Source organism: Corvus brachyrhynchos, unplaced genomic scaffold (genome assembly GCF_000691975.1).
Source record: "Corvus brachyrhynchos isolate BGI_N302 unplaced genomic scaffold, ASM69197v1 scaffold100, whole genome shotgun sequence".
NCBI lineage: Eukaryota > Metazoa > Chordata > Aves > Passeriformes > Corvidae > Corvus > Corvus brachyrhynchos.
In genome coordinates this window covers 796,463-811,019 of record NW_008236230.1, presented here as the reverse complement: position 1 = coordinate 811,019, position 14,557 = coordinate 796,463, and the positions used below count along the sequence as shown (strand labels likewise).

Below are 14,557 nucleotides of genomic sequence, written 5' to 3'. Positions count from 1 at the left end.
TTCTCACATGAGCAAAATAATCCTGAGGGCCTTTAGTATGTTCTTCCTTCCTTTGGTTATGAGAGCTATGCTCTCTGTTACTGGTCCAAAACGTTTTCTCACTCAGTGCCTTATATCCATACTTTCCAATGTAGGCACATTTTTGTTTCAGCTCTCCATTCTTTCAAGCCTCAATATTTTTAGCTGGGGTAAATTCCATTTGGGATTTGGGTGCAAGCTTTGTTCTTAAATCAATTTGTATATTGAAATAAAACAGAATATTATGTTGTTTCAAACCTGAAGCAATTAAGATCAAAGTAGCAACTTAGCTGCATTTTTCAATGTAAGATCTTCCTTAAAATTAAAAAAAAAAAAAAAAAAAAAAAAAGAGATAAACCCAAGCTCAAACATTTGGCAATTTAAAGATAATAGAAGCTTTCAGTTATTTAAAAGGGCTAGCTAAGAATTCAAATCTGAGCTCTAAAAGCAGGAACAATGCCATAATGGAGAAAACCCCTTCTTTTAGCCAAATCTCCCACCACAGACAAAGTACCCAAACAATTTATTATGTATCATAAGCACTAGATATTATGTAAGGCTTTTCTTAAATTTTCTTTGCTGTCTTTCAGACCTTTAGAAAAATGTAAACTCTTTTCTCCAGCATGACTGGTATCAACAAGCCAGTCAATATTTACAGTAGATTGCCAACATTTGTAGAAGATATGAAATGACAAGCATTAAACCCTGAAAATGATTAATTAGTGTCATTCTATTTCCATGATGAAGAACATGGTTTTTTATAAAATACTTTGTAAAACACTATAAATACTTACTGTAATGTGAATGGCTTTGCAAAGAACAAAAAGGAAAGCACAATGGTCATTGCTTTTCTTCCTGTTGTTACTGGAGACAAAAACAAATATTAACCTCTTTAAGAATTCAGTTACAATAAAAGAACATAACAAAGGCTTAGCAGGTAACCTCATAAAATAACTAAGTGTCTCACTGAAATGATGATCACAGCCTTGGTGCAAACACAGACTGCAGATGCACCAGTGCAGTTGCAAAACAGCACTGGAACCATGTGCTGTTTGAGAATGAGTACACTGCGCCAGTGGTAACATCTCCAGTCACACTATCTGCAGCAAAGAAATTTCCAGAACAAGACTTGCTATTTAAAAACTTCATGCTAATCAATCCACAGCCTCTGAGAGCAACAAACAACCCTTGCAAGTAACTGATGATATAAACTCATCTGTTAAAGTTTTGACCAAAGGTCAAATATCTTGCCATTTCTACCTCATGTTATTACAATTCTATGGTGTTTTGGGCTCTGTTTTTGAGTGGAATGGGATTATCCTCTCATCATTCTTTTGAAGTTACTAAAAATTTCTCTAACAGTGCAGAGAGTTACAATTTTGGTTAGAAGCCTAAGAGACCAAGGATGACTGACTTCAATGATTGCATTAGGAAGATTTCCTCAAAACCACTAAGAGATATTCTTCTACACGTGATCTGTTCACTAGAAAGAATCAAGGTAGTAAGAAGAGTGGAGAACACAATCCTGTTTCCAAACTGGAAATAAACTCTTTGATTGCTCTGAAATACTGAAAAACTACAGCTCCAACAATTATCTGAACATTTCCAATGCTATCTGCAATGAACAAGCATAAAGCATTACTAGAAAACTGTGTACCAGGAAACCTAGGAAGTTTATCACTGAAACAAAATCAACACATGAGTGAAAGTAGTAGAAAATGTTTAAAAACAAAGTAAGAATGCAGCCAGGCACACAGGTTTAGCTATGCAGGCTGAGGGCCTGAGAAGGTGTTATTCTGTATGATGGCACAGGGTTCACTTGAGAAAGACCCCAGTACAGGGTGCAGTAGATCTGTACCTAAAGAATACATTTTTTATTAACAGAAAATATTTTGCTTACCATGAAGTACCTTTTACTATACCATACTGGAAAGTCTTACTGCAAATTAGTCTTACTGCAACAACTGGCAAAAGGAGCCCATGACTACTGATGTATTTTCATGTTGCTATGGCTAGAAATGCAAGTTTCATTCTTCCCAACTCTACCCCACAAACTAATATTCATTTAAGTGTGTTTTGTAGTAGAAGAAACAGCCCTCGCTACTGCTTCATCTGCCCCAACCTCAACTTTTCAGTAATAATTTTCTTTTTACATTTTAAGAAACTTATGTGCATCAAATAAAATGATTTTCTATTACATGAAAAATTAAAGGAGAACGAAAAAGAAAATTGAGTTTTAATTAGAAAACAGTTTACAGATGAATAATTTAAAAAATGGTTAAATTACTTCAGTTTTTCTAATTACAATTATTTCTGTTCTTTCAAATCAGTTATTAATTAAAATATTTATGTAACCATTTCCTTCTAAATTAAGTGTCTTTTCTTCTTTTTCCCAATTAAGTCTGATAATTTCTCATTCTGCTAATAGAAATACAATTTTCATTAACCTCTTCCCCCCCCCCATGAATGTTGTGTTCTTCCAAGGCACAATAAACATTTTCATATTGCTACAGGCAAGACAGAAAAGGCTCAAGTGTTAGAATTGTCAAGGTCAGGCACAGGAAAACCTGGGAAAGGTTTACTATTCTACAGCATTTAAAAACTTTTTTTAGTATAGTGAGGCTTTTTCTTTAGAGAAGTATTTTAATACATGAACCAACCCTCTCTTCTGGGTCGGTTTCCAGTCAGGAGAGCTACTGAACTTGGTTAAAAGCAAATACGAGACAGATATGCTGCAGAGGAAATAACTGATAGGAAATCAGAGCATGCAATCCTCAGGTCAGAAAACAATGATGTATTTTCCTCTCCACTACTGTGAATGAAGTAGAGCATTACCTGACAGAAACCAGGGTGTCTTTTAGGGGAAGAAGAAAGGAAAGTAGCTACATGACATCTTGTTATACCTTCCCCCCCACCAGGCCCTTGTGACTAATGTTCGTAGCTTCATGTGCTTAGAAACAATGTCATTGCTTACTATGCCTTCCTAGAACATCCTTACCTTTACATTTTAAAGGATACATGTCTTTTCCTTTCTGTATTTCCCTATGAAGACAGGCTGAGACACTTGGGATTGTTCAGCCTGGAGAAGAGAAGGCTCTGGGGAGACCTATAGCACCAGTACCTAAAGGGGTCCTGCATGAGAGCTATAGAGGGACTCTTTACAAGGGCCTGTAGTGACAGGACAAGAGGGATGGCTTTAAACTGAAAAAGGGTTGCTTTAGATTAGATATTAGGAAGAAACTCTTTACTGTCAGAGTGGCGAGACACAGACTGCCCAGAGAAGCTGTGTCTGCCTTGTCCCTGGAAGTGCTCAAGGCCAGGCTGGATGGGGCTTTTGAGCAAACAGGTCTAGTGCAAAGTGTCCCTGTCCATAGCAGGGGAGTTGGAACTAGATGGTCTTTGAAGTTCCTTCCAACCTAAATGATTCTGTGATTCTATTTCAACTCCTCCATTTAGAACAGTGTTTGTTTCTGCACTAAAACATAGCACAGACTACACGTACAAGTTTACTTAGCAGGCTCTTCACGGCTGAAACTGTGGCACAAGAAGAATCAGGAAGCTTTCAAATACATTCTACCAGTGAAGATCCATGCTACGGAAATCAGTCAGCACAAAGAACAGAAAAAAAGCCAGAGTAAGAATAATTCTCAAAAGCTCTGTCCTAAATAATAGAGTAGGATTACTTTGTTTTTATACGAAGGCCGTAAAAATATAATTTGCTCATACCTGTTACAGCGAGAAGGGCACCAAAGATTTTAATCAAAGCTAGAACAAAGGATATGCCAAAATACCCAGTCAGGGAGAAAAGGAATGCATAACCATAAGTCTGAACTGGATGCTGCAACAATAAAAAAGCCGGTTAGGAAAATATAAAACAAACCCTGAGGTATTGCAAAATGACATAAAACTACAGACTTTAATCAACTGCTTGAGCAATAATAAGCTGTTCAACAATGCATTCATGCAAAAATCCTTATTTAATTTTAGTTAAATAATGGAAAAATAATAATGAAATTATAAGCTCATAAATCTGGTCCTGTGATTTTGCTGCTTTTTAAAACATTACCCTATCTTATACATCAAAGACTCGAAAAACTTGCTTACTGTATGAATTATACAAGTTAACCCGTTTACATGATGAAAATAGAACTTTAGAGAGAGAATTGGTGAGATTTTCTAAATCATACAGAGCAAGGTTTTCCAATGAAGCTCTTCATAGAAAAAGGGAAATCTTTACACCTACCTTTGAGCAAAATGTTACAGCAGGGCTTAATCCACTAGTGCATGTTAATCCAAATAATATATACACAAACCCTATTGAATAGGAATACAAAACCTAGAATAGTGTAAGAGAAAATAATTACTAGGTGATACTATACAAAAGGACAAAATTAAATGCTTTCAGATGCTTGGCCCTATTAATATGCTCAGCTTCTCAGAACTCAATTTGCAGTGTTTGATGGTATTTTTACCAGGATTTATAGTTGATGTACAGTGAAAAGTCAACAATAAATGTTAGACACATTCTTCCTATCCACAACAACATAAAAGAAGTTTGGAAAGCTAGTCAGTTAATAATATCCTGAGGTCAGTGTCAACTGTGGTAAATCCTTCAAGTTCAGGATTTCACAGCCTAAATAAAACTTCCCACAACTATGCAATTTAATAGTCTGAAGAACATGCTACACATTTCATTTTCTGCTACTTATCCAGCTACTGGATTCTATTCTGCTACATATTCTGCTACTTATCCACAGTAAAGATCCGTATTACATCAAATGTGCAAAGGACAGCACAGAATCACCATGGGCTGCCAGAAGTGTCACATAAGTTTCATCTGCGTCACTTCAGTTCACACGCATGGCACACATGCACCATGGTTACAGCATGCAGGATTTTCAAAAATGACCAGCTCAGTGGTCAGAACACTCAGGACAGGAGACAGGTAAGCTCTTTATTTTGTCTGGACCCTTATTCAATTCATAGCTTCATTGAGCAACAAAACAACCTTTATCTATTCTTTCCATGTTGAGTCAATAGAGCAGAAGCTGGAACTGCCCTTCGCCCATCCATCTGTCCGTCCGTCCGTCCATCCGTCCATCCTGCCATGCAGCAGGAGGCATTCAGCTGTTTGGGCAACATTTAGTAGCCTTTTCTTGTGAAACAGGGAATGAGACAACAGAACTAGTCTACGCAATACTGGCTAGAACATGCTGATGTACTGTGCTTTCAAAACTCAGTGTCTTGTTATAATATCTCAGTTGTTGGGGAAAATCTATTAACAATTGATAGCAATTCCATGAGACAACAGACCACTTATCACTGCTCTATAATAAAGAAGGATGAACGCATGTTTAAAGAGCAGACCTGTTCTCAAACACTTAAAAACCAATGACCTGATCCTCAGAGCTTTTACTTGACACTGTTCAAACACACAGAAGTCAGTCTCTAGTTCTTCACTTGCCTCTGCATCCAGCTTGTCTCCCTAAGTACCCAAAGACCTCACTTTTCACGACCAGGAATAAGCACCACATTGCTATTTCCTTGTTTGGCAGTGTAATAAAAGTCACTTCCATAGAATGATACATAAGGCAAAAATCAGGTATAACCTTCCAGAACAGAGGTTACTATGTCAGCCACGAGACATCTTTTCACTTTTCACCACTGCTTAAATCCAGCTCAATTTCCAAATTTGACAGAGTAAGAGAGATCCTGTGGATGACAGGTTCCTTTATTACTCAATTTTATTTCCAGATCACTGTACATTAAACATAATCTCCAATTCAGATTCAATTTTTACCCACAGTCTCAAGTATAGAAAATTATTTCCAAAATTCTACTTGTACTTCTGCACCAAATTCTCTTAACAAAATCCTGAAATGTAATGTCTAAACCACAAACAAAACCCTTGTACCCTAAACCACTACACTTGTAGCTCAAACTTCTTGATCTTGAGCCATCCTAAATCACTTCTAGCCTTAAATGAAGACTCCTTCTTTTTCTCCATTTATGAAGCCATTCTCCTGAGAAACTAGATTTTTCTAGTTAAATGTCAAATACATGCCAAATATAAAAAATAAATTTCAGTAACTTTTTACCTGTGTCTTATTTACATTATGCCTTTTATTGTAAAAGATTTACTTGTATTTACTCAACTTCAGAGAAAAATAGGCCAAATTTAAACAAGTTTTGTCTAAAAAGAAAAATAACCTCAGACCATATGAACAGATAATCCACATTCCAACTAAGCATATAAAAAATAGTCAACAAGACTTCTTCAAAACTATGTATTTCACTGAATCAGGAACAAAAATATTCACCCACTGTGAAAGTCAGTTTTATTGATTTCAAAAGATTTAAAAAAACCTGCCTCCCAAGTGCTAGCACACTCTAGAATATAAAGTATAGCAAGTAAGAAAAGCAACATGTTCCATGTAACACATGTTCAACTCTATCAGAAGAACAGTGTGTATTTTTCAGAGATTAAGTGCGTGATCATACAAAAACCACTACATTGATCTCAGGCCTGCAGGTAGACAAAGGAATTGTTGCTAGAAATGAGTGTTTCTGTAGCTGCAATATACATTTGGAGCTGCACATAGAAAGCAGCACCCTTGCAAGATTAAAAACTGAAACAGAAAAATCAGCAGAAGTCCTCAAACAGAAAACCCCAAGAACAGTACACTAAGAGCTTTTCCTTTCATAAGCAAGAGAAAAGCACATTAAGTTCCATGTTTTGTCAATGTAGGCCTTAGCTATGATAACATATGCTCTTTTAAAATTGCAAATGTGGTATTTACCATTTCTGAATTAGAACCATTGTGCAACTTCATAGCTTTTTCTTGTACATTTCCTATAACGGCATCTGCGCAGAGGGCAAGGGATATTAGGACCACCCCTATTAAAACAAACAAAAAAACCCCTCTTCAGAATATTCACCAACAAAGTAGTGGCAAAACCCCCAGGAACAGAAAAATAATAACACCCCCCCACAACATATTCTAAATGTCAGCAAAAACATTTCAAGACACCAGTACAAAGCAGTGCCTACCTCCACTCTCCCTCCACCAATTAACCCCTGAACACTGCGTGTCTCTAAGCTTGATGGGAACATCTGGACATTGCTGTAAAGAAGGCAGCTGTAGTTTTTGTAGTAACAATAGTGACAGAATATCAGTTGCAGTTACTTAATGAGATAAATAACCAGAGAACATACTCTTTTTGAGCAGTTAATCCCGCATTATTTTTTTCCTGACAAAGGCAAACATAAATGTTTGATGTAACAGTAAAACAAATGCAAGAGGACTCACAGTAGAAATCCTTCATTACTGAAACATTAATTAAAAAAACTACTGTTCAGGTACAAGCCCCATGGTTTTAGGTTATCATATATGCTCACAACAAAGTCACTACACAGTCAATAACATAATCAGTTTTCCAATAACAAAAAACTAGTAACTCTAGTTACGTCAGTCACAATTCATTTCCCAACCTCTAAACTTTCATGACTGTTGTATTTAATGATCAACACAGGTTGAAATACACTTTTCCTAAGTATACAACATTACAGAAGACACTAATCATCAAAATGCAAATCAAAATCTGCTCTAGTCTTGGCTCCTTAAAAGATCGTGTCAGCAGGAAACTGGAAACAAGCAGTGTTTTATTTCCTTAATCCTATGTTCTTACAATCAGAGGAGGGAGATTTAACATTTTTAAGGCCCATGAAGTTTAAGGGGGTATTTTCTTGGCAAGCTTCTGAATGTATACCAACTTCTAAACCAGTGTTTTTTAGCTTGGGAACCATTTCCTTTCCATGGCTAGACTTTCCAGGTCTCTTCATCATTCAAAGTTATCAGGCATTGGAAAAGGTACAACTCAATGGAAAAGACATGATAACATGAATAATATTGGTAATGCTAAAAATATAGATATCTCATCTGCATGGATTCAGCTCTGGTCCAAGGATATAATAACATCTCCAGCCCAGCAATTTCACTCTGTAAAGTGATGGGTGCATGTCTCCATGGGCATTCTCCATCATGATTGTTCCAGCCTTGCTTAATGGCACACCACTGGACAAATGCATGGTTCAGCACTGGACTGAGATGAAAAGGTTACCTGGAATCTGAAGCACCAGTGCACATGGAGAGGAGAAATGTGAGGACAAGACAAATGTTAATCTTACTCCCATTACACAGTTTGGAGTGTGAGGAGAATTGTTCCACTCATTCTGGCAGTACTGAGCAGAAGCAGCAGCAGCAAAGCCATGAATGAGACCAGCAATGTTGTGTTGTATATAAAGCATGAGCAAAAACAATCGGGAAAATTGGTCCCAAATTAGTTCTGAAAGAAATCTGCATGAAAACAGTTCTACACAAGTCATGGGAATTAACTAAGGAATTGAATTATCCTTTGTCATTTGAGAAAGAAATTCAACTAAGTTTTTAAATCCAAGCAGGTTAAAATCCTTGCTTTGCTTCTGATTTTAGACAGAATTAAAAGGTTAAAATGTGAGAACTCCACCTAGAAACTACAGCAAATCTGACTGAGATCATCAGTTAATATAAAGTAAATGGTTCTGAAATGGAAGAAGACTTAAAATTTAACTAGAAAAGACAACTAATGTTTTTAAGTTTTAAAATGGTCCAACTGAATTTTAAAATATTTATTTTAATATATATATATACTGGGGTAAGTCTTGAGAATACATGAGACATTTCAACCAAAAGGGTGCAGTTTCCAGAAATTTTAGGAACCTAAGAACTTACACTTTGAATAAAGGTATCTTCTGCCACTGACAGAGCTCTGCTAGTGCAAAACCACAATGAAACTTGCATTTTCAGTACGATATCTGAAGGCACTCCACCAAGAACTCAGAACTTCTATGGAATGCTTATTGTAGGAAAAAACAAGCATTTTCTTAAACTCTAAAATGTAATATATCCTTACCTGTCAAGTTGAAGTTTGGTGCAACTGTGCTGTCAGCTAAAGTAAACCATATTAATCCTAGACTCATACATAGGGCAGCAGACACATCTACAATATTGTAACGTTTTCCTACAAAATACAAACAGCAAGAACGGACTGTTAGCACTCAGAATTTCACGTTTATCCTGTTTAACAGACTAGAAGGCAAAGGAAACACTGTTACAATGTCATTCTTTTACTTAAACAGAAGACCATTTAATGTTTTGGTCTTTCACAACCGGACTTAGTTTCTCCTACAACCGGTGTTCCTGCCATGGCAGAGGACCCTATGGGAACTCCTTTCCCTAATGGGAAATATCTGATTCTTGTGGTCAGCTTTGGTTTGACTCCTACTAACACAAAGCACATCCTCCCTGACAAAGCATTCTCTTAACTTCAGGACCACTTAGATGTTTTCTTAATACTCTTCCCTCATACAAGACATTTTGGCTGCCTTCACCGATCAGAAAAAAGTCAATTCCAAACACTAACAGACAACTTTGGCACTCAGAGAACCCTACACTGTCTTACAGGTTGTGGAGGGGAATGGAAAAAGAAAGTAAGGACATGAAAAAGCAGGACTTAGTACATCTGGTTTGAAATAACATATTCCGTGCTCAGAAGCTGAACTTTGAACATGAACTTCCAAGGGAACTGTTTTGAACTGAATTTTTTAAACAATAATATTAAAAAATAAATAGCTTCTGAGACTACAACACTAAAACAACACATTAAAAAAGTTTCACAAAGCTTTAAGAAAATACCAGTCACTTTGCGTTAAAATGATAAAAAATTACTCCTAATAAAAGGTAAATACTGTGCAGGCATGTGTATATATAAAGTTGTAATCTCCTCTGAAAATTCAGCTGTTTTTCAACCAGAAGACCAGAATTACCTACAGAAGCAGAAATACAGCATTCTATATTTTTGTTCCATAACACTTGTCCATGTAAAGCTTTAGTGACTGAATTTTTGTGTATGGAACAAATAAACTTTTATAAAATACTTCAGGCGTCTAAATCCAGGAATATTGGAGTATATTTATTCACATAACTATAACCTTTATCTGTTTTTCTCCAGATTACATTTTCTCTTCTGGGAATATGAACTATGACTTTAGGACTAGCCAAAGACATGAAAAATCAGGTGTATTGCTGATTAAATATTCAATCAAAATTTAGGAATTTATCTTCTCAAACAAGAGTAGGGATTTTATCAACAAATCATGGTAGGATTTTTTTTTTCCATTTCAAGTTTTCCATTTCAATATTGAAATGTTTCATTTATAAAGGGATTTATTTTAGAAAACAAACTTACTTTTCTTAAAAATTAAGAAAGCTTGTGTAAAAATAAAGTTTTGCAACTGACATGTAGAATGTTTTTCCCCATATTTTCTGTTGATCTAATCATATTTGTACATTTTCTCAGAAGATGCTTCAGAAATTCCCATTTTTCCTCCTATAGGAAAAATTCTACCAGTGGAATTTTAAAAAGTACAGGATTCTATATATGACTCCCTCCCAAAGAAGCAGTAATAAAAACATCTAATAGCAAGACTAACACTTACCTTGTATAAAAACCCCACCTATCATAACTGGAATCAGCTTACAGCACTTGAAGATGACTTGAGTAGGGTAATTCAGATATCCTAAAGAGGTATTTGACAAACCCATAGTTCCCACTGTCAAAAATGCTATTATCATGTAGGTTTTGCCAGGAATTCTACAAAACATAAACATACAAACCTTTGCATTACAGATTCATCTAGAGGAGATTTATCTTGGAAATTGAGGTAAAGAAATACTTTTGTAATACAACTTCAACATCTTTCTCACTGAATTTCACTCTATAGAAATTTAAAAATGCACATAAATGTCTGATTTCATATTTCACTTCTTTCAATTACTCCAAATAAACAGCACGAATACAAGACAATAAAAACTTTATGGCTCATGAAGTATTCAAGCAGTAATTCTTTAACCTCCTTCGGAGAAGGTATGTTATTTACACAAGAATCAAGACCAAGGTTTCAGGTAATTTGTCAAAGGAAACACGGAAGATTGGTATACCAAGATATCCTGGATCTTAGTTCTGTCACAGGTCACTGTGACAACTTCTTTGGTGAAGTTTTCACACGAACCTTGACATTTTTAAAATTAAGAAAGTTAAAAAAGTACCATTGTTTTATGAAACAACAAAACTAAGGGAGCAGTGATTCAGATACCATGAACAGAGGGGCTCGTTGAACATTTTCAGATGTTTTGTTCACAACTTGATGAAATTAACACCTGACAACAGATGATCCAACAGCAACTTTTGTGCTCACTTCGTGATTTTTTTACAGTTATTGCTGCGCATATGTTCGGCTATTTTTCATGCCTACTCAGAACCACGCTAAGAACATAAGGAGCTGTCTTGCTGTAATTCTGTCTTATCTGTAACTCATTATGTGGTGTACACATGCTCTGAGGCATGCAAGAAAAATTTAAAGGCTAAGAAACATAGATTACTGCATGTCTACAAGGTGACTAAGTTATAAAAGATAAAATGTAAAATATATTTCAGACCTACATTTCCAACAAAACTTACTTGAAGGGTCATGCTCTGTAAGCATCACCAACTAGTAATAAAAACCTGTAAATACTAGTAACAGAACACCCCAAAGGCAACTGTGCAATATTACCTGATGCATCTCAAAAAGTCAGGTAACTCGAAATATAAGCTGTCAGTGTTTAAAATAAAAGGAATAATTTATCGAAGTTGTGTTGTTTGGCTAAAAGAGAATTTTATAATCTAAGACCAGTATATGCAAAATCATCCAAGGCTGACATCAGGTAAGGAAAACTAGTTATGTTCAACTAGAATATAAGGCAATTTTAAAATTCGTGACACCATGATAGCCTCTATTCAAGTTTCCAGAGTGCCTCAATATACACTTTGCAGAGGCTATAGATGGGTAGGAAGCTGCAGAATGGCTACATTGAGTCAGAAAATATCTCATTTCCACAAATAGGAGATCAAAAATCTCCTTGGTCAACTGCAGAGAAAACAGAACAGTTTTGTGGCAGAGTGTTATGAGTGCTGTCTCAAACAAAAACCACAAAACTTTAGCACATCCTTTGGAGCAAATCCACTCAGCCACACAGCAAGCAGAGAGCAGACCTCTGACACTCCCCAAGATGCACAGCATGTTAGAGGAACCCCTTGGTGAGGAGATGGCAATATCTGAGGAAAATGGCTTCAGGTGCTGTGAAGTGCATTGGCTCTATTCTAGATGGGATAATCCCAAGCAACACATACATGAATCAGTCTCTATCATCCAGCTTAAGGATACAATATGTTCTGTAAGTGGGACAAAGTGACAGCAGAGTCAATAAAATTACTTACAGGTCTGAAATCTAAGTGGGTACTTCTAAAACATTCTCTACGTCACTCAGAAATTCACTTTCTTTTATCTATGGAACTGCTAGCAATGCCTCACAGTACTCACATTCAAAAAGCAGAAGTTAAATTTACCATAAGTATCAAATACTTCTAATTTCATGGACAGTGGGTAAAATGCTTGGAAAAACACATACCTTCTTCTTTTGTCCTGAATCAACTGCAATTCTATTAGTCCAAAAATGGAATAAAATCCGAATTGCACTAAAGTGAGGTACCAACCAAAAGGTTTAAAACCTTCCACTGAAAATATCAATTCCTATAAAAACAAAAACCCACCAAAGTCATGTACATACACCAAAATATTAAATGGACAAAAAAAATCAACAGACCTTTTTCCTTCATGTACATGCAAATCTAGCCTTTGCAGATGCTGGTTATTAACTATAATTTATCTGCCATAAGTAACTTGCAAAGTATTGAAAAAGAAAAGACCATTTAGGTTCTCCAAAATGAAAGAAGAAAATTTACTGTTGTTGTAAACACACTGAAATGAATGGATCAATTCATCAGGGGAATACATTTGATCCATTAGTAATTAACTCAAATTAGACATGGCTTCCTGTCTGCTTTTTTGCTGGTTTTCAGTTCACTTACTTCAGTAGACCGTTTTAATTCAGATTTTATAAATATCTCAGGATACATTTAATACAAATTTTCTCTGACAAACATCCTTACTGATAATTTTCAGCTCTTGGGAATGCACATCTAATATTTTGAGTGCCTACATTAAATAGCACTTGTGAGTTCATGAATTTGCTCGCTGTAGGAATATTTTAAACCAGAGCAATTTGTTAAGGAAAAATTCATACACTGCATAAAGACTTATGTAGGTCAGCTATAGAAACAAAAGGGTACCTAGTATTTTCCTTTTTGAAATTCTGCTTTTAATCACTGATAATGTTGTCTAAGTCTTTGGAGTAACTTTATGTTAACAAACTTCCGGCTGCTTTTGAAAACTGCATTGGAAACATGATTTTTAATTATCAAGTTTTTAAATCACTGCTTTATTGAGAATACTCAGTGAACTTATAACTGAGAAAAGGGAACAGAAATGTAGTTGCTGAAGATAAAAGAGAAAAGATTAGCAGAATGGTAAATATTTAACTGAAATGGCATAAACATTATGCCTCTGTTTAACAAACTACCACAGTACATGTTTCAGCTCTGTCCTGAGAGTAAAGAGAAAAATAAATGTACAGCACTCATGGAACAACTTAGGGAGATCTAAAGGTTTCATCATCAATGAAGACCTTGCTATATCTTGCACACAGAAGTAAAAGATCAAGTTATGGAAGTCAAAGTGATCTAAACTTTGCAGGCACATGAACTATAATGGAAACTTAGATTATACATTACTTGCTGCTCTTGAATATTAAAAGGCTGACTTTGCCATAAATATCTAGTTTAAACATCTATACATATTAAAATACACACTATATTGTTATGCTATTGAAAAAGAAAAGGGGTAGGAGGAATTGGCCCAAGACACAAGTTCATAGCATTTACCTGTAAATATCCATAGATTAGATAAAACATAAAAACTCCAGAAACACAGATGAAAAATTGAGTAGGTTTGCTAAATTTGCTGAGATTCATGCCAAGAACTACAACATCATCTACTGATTTGATATGGGGAGACATAGCTTGAGATTTGGAAGGTACACTGATGGAAATGTATTTTCTTGATGAAGTGAATTTCAGATCCATGGCTCCTGGTTCGCTGCATTCGGTGCTATTGTTGTCTTCTGTCTGCTTTTCTCTTTCTGGGTGGTTTTTGTCTGAAAGCTGAAAGAAATGCTAAAGTCAGATAGGAGATAGTATACAGGCTTCCAACAACAACAATAAATGAATGTGACACTTATGGGGAAAATATAAAGGTTTCAGAGTTTTGTTGAATCGTTTTTATTCACATATTTTACTTATTTTTTCTGATGTCCAAAGTTAATACCAGTTAACTTTGCGAACACCAAAGTTAACATCAGAGGCCATCAACACTTTATGAAAGCACTTTTTCTTCATGTGGGAAGTAGAATTGCTACACTCTACAAAGCAAACAAACCAACGAATCAACCCCAAAACATCAGCAATAGAAAAGCAGCTTGATTTTGTCAACAGCTCTAACTAG

The 14,557-nt window shown here is 35.6% G+C and overlaps 1 protein-coding gene across 3 annotated transcripts in view; it reads right to left on the bottom strand.

Annotated features, from left to right (window-relative positions):
* SLC35B3 (solute carrier family 35 member B3) overlaps positions 1-14,251 on the bottom strand; it is a 42,884-nt gene extending 28,633 nt beyond the window's left edge. For 2 of the 3 annotated variants that reach the window (XR_001866076.1, XM_008643441.2), the window contains exons 1-8: positions 13,939-14,250; positions 12,567-12,688; positions 10,556-10,710; positions 8,971-9,078; positions 6,819-6,916; positions 4,262-4,354; positions 3,745-3,856; positions 813-882 (exon numbers count right to left, since the gene is read on the bottom strand). Coding sequence is in view for 2 of the 3 variants with exons in the window: in XM_008643441.2 (XP_008641663.1) it covers positions 813-882; positions 3,745-3,856; positions 4,262-4,354; positions 6,819-6,916; positions 8,971-9,078; positions 10,556-10,710; positions 12,567-12,688; positions 13,939-14,139 (959 nt within the window). In the remaining variant the exon portion in view is untranslated. Of the gene's footprint in view, positions 1-812; positions 883-3,744; positions 3,857-4,261; positions 4,355-6,818; positions 6,917-8,970; positions 9,079-10,555; positions 10,711-12,566; positions 12,689-13,938 lie in introns of all 3 variants that reach the window. The other variant, XM_017746912.1, reaches the window with a different exon arrangement.
* Positions 14,252-14,557: the final 306 nt, after the last annotated feature.